At 47.4% G+C, this 6550-nt stretch overlaps 1 protein-coding gene across 3 annotated transcripts in view; it reads right to left on the bottom strand.

Annotated features, from left to right (window-relative positions):
- Positions 1-4812: 4812 nt before the first annotated feature.
- Positions 4813-6550, bottom strand: part of LOC116093770 (pituitary homeobox 2) — a 24792-nt gene continuing 23054 nt past the window's right edge. For all 3 annotated transcript variants that reach the window (XM_031375471.1, XM_031375470.1, XM_031375469.1), the window contains one exon: positions 4813-6076. In XM_031375471.1, the coding sequence (XP_031231331.1) occupies positions 5513-6076 (564 nt within the window). In that variant the 3' untranslated portion in view covers positions 4813-5512. The remainder of the gene's footprint in view (positions 6077-6550) is intronic.

Genomic DNA, 6550 nt, shown 5'->3' with positions numbered 1-6550 from the left:
ATTTTCCAAGAGATTTGTAGCCCTGGGCTCTGGCAAGCAAAGCCGCGTCCGGAGGACAGCCTGCAGGATCCCCGACCTCTGTCTGAAGACTTCTCCTCCCCCTCCTCCGTGCCTGCACACAGCGAGGTGAAACTAGCTGTCTGGGAGACCGGCGGTCCAGCAAACGCAGGCATCAATGTGAAGTGACGCCCGAGAAAGTCTTGCCTCTCCATCCGGAAGAACAGGGAAGGATCCCATCCAAGTGTCTTTCTTTTTTTTTTTCTCCCTCTCTCTCTCCTTCCGTGCAGAAATCAACCCATGGGTGATACCTACCCCAGAGACAGTGTTACAGGGATTGTTGACAGAGGCAGAGCAGGAAAACTGGACTGTCACTTGAGTGAGTTCTGAATCACGAAACCCTGCCCTACTGTTCTATCCAGGACAGTTAAAAAGGTTCTAGGTGTTTCCACCTCAACCCGACCTTAAGCGCTGCAACCAGCTGCTGGCAGAAGGAAGCAAGGGGGCTTTTCTAGTTCTTGAACAAGGAAGCTATGGCCAAGTCTCTAAGAAAAACAACCCCAAGACTTAATCTTGGTGCATCAGCCTCCAGCGCTACGGGCCATTTTCTAAATTGCTAGGATTGAGAATAGGAGGAAGAAAACAGCAAAAGAAAACAAAGTAAAACCTTGGCTGGGTGCAAAGAAGACAGTGGGGGACTGGGGAGGGGGAAGGGGATAGAGAAAACTGAAGGAGACCTTAAACATTTTAACCAGAAGATTAGGCTAGCTGGGTGGGAAGGGATCCATCAAAATCACAGGGCGCCTCCCCCTCCCACACCTACACACACTGGTTGGAGAGCTACTAATTAGTCTCAACTTCATTTATCCTCCCTTTAAAAAGAAAGGGGCAAAGAAAAGCAATCCTGCAACACTATCCCCCCAAAGTAAACACTTCTCCATACAGTCACTGAATGTTTTTTAAAGCGTGTTTTGCATTAAAAGGAAACTAGATGGTTCTATTAGGCATCCTTCAGCTGTGTAGCTTAGACTTCAGGTGTCTCGCTCCCTTCTCTACAACTGCCACAGTACACCAGGACAGAAGGAGTAGCTGTGTGATTTTTTTGGAGCAATTAGGTAGAATTAACTACTTTAAGGGGGGTATTTTATCTCTTGCAGGACTTCCTTAGACCCCAAACAAAATCTAAAGGCAACATTTACATAAAACATAAAGTATTCAGTACAGAAATGAAGTTATGCATCCTGAACTCAATACATTCCCCTTCTTCTCTGACAGAAAAATTAGCAACGAAAAGGTCTCCCTTTGTGGGGAGGCAGGAGAAAGGAAGAGGGGACAACTTTGAAGACCAACATAAAATCTCCCCAGTTTTATCTGCTAAAGCCTGTATAGATAAATCAGTCATGCGTTCTCAGTGACTTTAAGAACATCTCCTCTAGAATTATTGTTTCTTCCAGATTAAATTCAAACACAATGGCTTGGGAGGATGGGCGAGGAAAGATGCTTTCTTTCTAATTACTCCTGAAAAAAAAATCGGCTACCAGAGATTTCTTTTCATTTCTCTTCAGACCTGCTTCACCCGACAGAGTCCACCAGTGTCTCTTGCATGTCAGTGTGCTTGCTTACATTAACTGCCGTTCGCTGGGGGTTTATAAATCAATCAGTGGGAGTCTATATTCATAAAGACTCTGATCTGGTTACATCCTTTCTCCTCAGCTCTAAAAAAAGAGTTAAACCTCCCAGCCAGGACTGCTCAGCTAGCTCAGATCTCTGGTGGGCCGACAGAGGCTGGGGAGCCGGGCGGGGGACGAGTGTCGGAGATTCGTGGATTTGGATGTGGATTGCAGAGCAGACCTTTGTTTTGGTCACCGCCGTGACGGGGGTGGGAGGTTGTCCTCTCTCCAGAACACAGGAGTTTTATAGACGCTCCTTAAAAGGGTTCGCTGCTCTCCACGGGTTAATTTATAGGGCTTTGAGGACTATTGGGACTTTAAAGATGGTATTTCTTTTTGTCCCATTAATCTGTTGGAGGTGTTGTTACGCTCTAAAAAGGACTCCTGGTTTCAGTACCCAGGGAGATTTGGGGCGGTGTGTGTGTGTGTGTGTATGTGTGTGTGTGTGTGAAACCAGGTCAGGGAGCGGTAGATTCCTCTTCTAATCAGGTTGCTTATAGGGCTGGGGCTTGCCACCATCTTTCCCTTACAATTACGTTCATAAGCAAGTTGTGGGCATCAAACCTGAGATTTAGGGACAGGGAAGTGATGAGGATGTCCATGAATTTTATACACCTTCTCTCAGCCTCCACCAGCCTGAATCCCGTATTAGAAGAATGGCGAGTTTGGGATCATAAGAAGATGTTTAACTTTAATAAGATAAAATAAAATAAAAACTCAATTATACTGTAGCCATTAGGGTGGGAGAAAGTTCGAATGTGTAGCAAGGCACCTACCCCTCTCCGGGTCTACTAATCAAGGCCTCCTTCACTTTAAGCCGGGTTTGCTCTGGCTCTCTCTGAGGTGCTGGGTGCCTAGGCCACTGAAGCCTGGCTCCCTCGCTAAGCGCTCGCCATGTTTGAATCCACGAGGTGGGGTTGGGGGGAAGGTTGAGCTTCATGCTATAGATTACCTTAAAGTTTCCTTTAAGCACTTTAATACACAACTAGTTCAGAAATCATTAAGAGACCTAGAGAAGGAGAAAAAAAATACCCTTACACTCACCGGTAATAAGTGTTGACATGCAGCAAAAATCGATTGAGTGGAACCGAGGTGGTGGAGGTGGCGATGGCTGGAGGGGGGGGACCCGGGTAGGAGCGGGAGGGGCAAGGGGGCGGGCTCCACCCGCTCGGGAACTAGGTTTCTCTGGCTCCAGGGTAAAGAGAGAGGTGCTGCCCGGAAGAGTGAGTTGGCTGTGAATCCTGGATGAGGTCGGAGTGGAAGTCCAGAGAGCGTAGCTTTGGTGGCTGAGACAGGGCCTATCTTCTGTCCCAAGTCCCCGCCCCTCTTTTGAACCTCTAAAGTCTGGGAAGTGATAACTCTTCCATTTGTTGTTTTGTTTTGTTTTGATTTTGCAGATTGGCCTTTTCTCTAACAGAATTTTTTAGTTGAGCCAACAAACTAGGCCGAGACTCACCCCTTAAACATGCGCTCCCAACTCACCCTGGATCAGACCAGCAGGAAAAGCGAAATAGGCCAGCTGCCCTATTTGGGGGGGAATCTAGGCAAGATCCCCCAAATCTTCCACCCGGTTTGCTCCCCCTCTCAACTCTCTCCAATCACGCCAAGACTCAGAGAGGCACCGGCTGGTTCCCTCCTACCCGCCTCCCCGGTTCCAGAAGGCAAAGTCCACCCTCGGTGACCGCTTTCCTCTCCACTGCTCTCAAGTGAACAGGGACGGAGGTGACCCTCGTCCAAAGGCCTTCTTTCTACCTCCCCACCCACAGAGTGATCCCGGAACAGGACAGGGCGCGAAGCTTTCAAGAGAAAGAAAAAGAAAGTTAATGTGCGCTGAGCAGTTGATCTTAAATCGGGGATTATTATCTGCAATCTGTTTAAGCGGTGTCGCAGCAGGTCCTCCCAGAACAAAGACTGGGTGCCTGAGCTCCCAAAGCTCCTAGGTAAAGTTTCGGTGAGATAAAAAGCAACTTAAGCGTGAAAACACCCGTTTTCTCGGCTTCAGAAAACCGGAGGCCACCTCGCTCTCCCAGTTCGTTGGCTGGTGTTTGTCCTAGCATATACTGTGTATGTGTGTGTGTGGGGGGGGGGGCGGTAGGAATAACAAAAGACCCTCAGAACACCCTCTGGTGACCCTCCCAGCGCCTAGGCGGCGAAGTCTTAGGGAAGTAAGCCTTATTTGCTACTATTGGTTACGAAATCAAATTTCACATTTAACAAAAAAGAGCTAAAACGCTGGGCTGGAAGGAGGAGCCAGGGCTTAAAGTTCTTTCAAACACTCGCCCGGACCTCATTCCCTGTTTAGATGTCAGAGGATAGGAGGGAGGGCCCAGGCTGTAATTCATCTTGATTTGCTTCATTGTCCGGCAGTTTGCAAACTATAATCCTGTATAATTTCAGGAACAAGCAGGTTTAGAATTAATGGGTCAATATTATTTAAAACAAAACACAGGGGGCATGACCTTTGCCTCAGCTACATATTGCTCTACAAGACTCAGGAAACTCCACTCTAACCTCTCAACCCCTGGCCTGTTTGGCACACTGAACCAAACGGCTGTAGTTATTAGAAATGGTCTTTGTTTCTTTTAATGTCTCCAAAGGACTTGGAAATAGTAATGCAATATAAATGAAGGATCTCTCTACTTAAGCCTCAAGGATAAACGTGGAGGCCTAAATATTTTGAACTGGAGGTGTTTCCTTGTAAATTTATTATAGATGTGTCCCTTCTAAGGAGTTTATGTATACAAACTGTACATGTGTACACACTCTCATCTTTCCTGCAGAACAGTTTACTGGGGGTGGGGTTTTCCTTCTGACTGAGCAAGCTCCAGAATCATTCCAAGCTGGTTGGCATAACTCAAAATTTCTTCCACCTTTCTTCTTTCTCTGGTATTATTTGCTAACAACAATGGCATCTGATGGATTTAGGCCAAAGAAGAATCTGGGGTATATATCCCAGCTTGCAGCTTCCTCACCTCCCCTTCTTTTTCTTTTTTAGTGTCTGATGAATGGCTAGAACTTATTTCTATGGAATTTAAATAGTGCCTTGTATGTTTGACTAGGCAGGCAGAGGAAACTGGTTTGTAGGGAGGCAGTGAATGAGACACCCTAGCCAGGTGACAGGGAGAAGGGAGAAAGAACCCAGACCAATTTGTATGCAGTATATTTTACTCCCAAGAAATAAAACACATTTTTTCATATTTGCTGAAAAGTAAAACAATAATATCGTACGAAATGTTATACACAGGATAGGTCGTACATAGCAGTTTCAGAAACAAGGCATCCACCAGAGAAACTACTCTAAAACTTATATTCACACATTTTTATAATAATAATATGTTAGAAACATACAGTGTGGCATTTAGTATATACATTCCTTTGCTCGCAAGCGAAAAAAGTCCTAACTGATTCTGTATAACATGCTTTATTTTAAAGCCTAGCCTTTAAAAACACTGTCGTGATAGTACTAACAACTGCTTTTATAAAATTAATTTGACATTTCGATATATATACATCCTTTCAGTCATTTTAATGTTAACAACGCTAAACTTAAAAAATAACAAGCTTATAGTAATGTTAAAATGTCATATCCAGTCAAACATTTGTTGGTGTACGCGTTCTCCAACTGTTGGGAATACTTTCAGCGAAAGACGTCAGACACTTGGGGGCATTCCTTTGAAATCAAAGGCGCACTCTCTTTGAATTCAGTGGTTTCTTTTCCTCTGATCTCTCTTTTCCCCCCTTCTTCCTTCCCGTAGTGCGCACGACCTTCTAGCACAATTCTCAGTCTTTCTGGGGCAGAGTTGCCCACTCCGACAGTCCTCGGATCCCCACGCCCTGGGCGCGGTTCACACCGGCCGGTCGACTGCATACTGGCAAGCACTCAGGTTGGAGGCCGGGTTCTGCACGCTGGCGTAGCCGAAGCTGGAGTGTTGCTTTGCTTTCAGTCTCAGGCTGGCCAGGCTCGAGTTACATGTGTCCCTATAAACGTACGGAGGAGTCGGCGGCGCGTAAGGACAGGCGGGCGTGGGCACCGCGGAATTCAGCGACGGACTGCTCAGGTTGTTCAAGTTATTCAGACTATTGAGGCTGGAGCCCGGGACGCCGGTCACCGCGGAGGGCACCATGCTGGACGACATACTCATGGATGAGATGGAGTTGGGCGGGGAAAACATGCTCTGGGAGGACAGGGGATTGACGTTCATAGAGTTGAAGAAGGGGAAGCTCTTGGTGGACAGAGACGCGGACGTGAGGCCCTTGGCAGCCCAGTTGTTGTACGAATAGCCGGGGTACATGTCGTCGTAGGGCTGCATGAGCCCATTGAACTGCGGCCCGAAGCCATTCTTGCACAGCTCGGCCTGCTGGTTGCGTTCCCGCTTTCTCCATTTGGCCCGGCGATTCTTGAACCAAACCTGAGGTGGTGCGGATAAAGAATGAGACAGAGGACACAGAGACAATCAGTTTAAAACTCGTAAAACGCGTCTCAAAACAAGGTACCAGAAGCCAACCTGGCTCACACTGAACCTTACAAGCATGCACATACTCTTGCTGTCCAGGGTCCATGCAGTCTACATCACGCGGCGTGGAAGCCATTGAGAATAGCTAAACGGTACTGGCCCTTGTCACAGGCCTTAGTAAAACTCCAGAGGCCTCGCCCGCTCCAACCTGGGAGTCTGGGATGTGAGCTCAGCCACAGAAGCCCAATCAACCAAATGCCTCGCGGCCTAGGGTCCGTTTGATTCTCTAGGCCCTCTTTGGGGGTCCAAAAACAGTGTAAAATACACGGGACCCTTCCCGAACCTTGCAAACTTGCTTCTATTCCAAAACCACCCATCCAGTAATGGGGACCAGGGGTTGGGGAGGGTAGCCACTCTCCTCCCACACAG

This window comes from Mastomys coucha, unplaced genomic scaffold (assembly GCF_008632895.1).
Source record: "Mastomys coucha isolate ucsf_1 unplaced genomic scaffold, UCSF_Mcou_1 pScaffold16, whole genome shotgun sequence".
Lineage (NCBI taxonomy): Eukaryota > Metazoa > Chordata > Mammalia > Rodentia > Muridae > Mastomys > Mastomys coucha.
The sequence above is the reverse complement of the archived record's forward strand: the minus strand, read 5'-3'. Positions and strand labels throughout refer to the sequence as shown.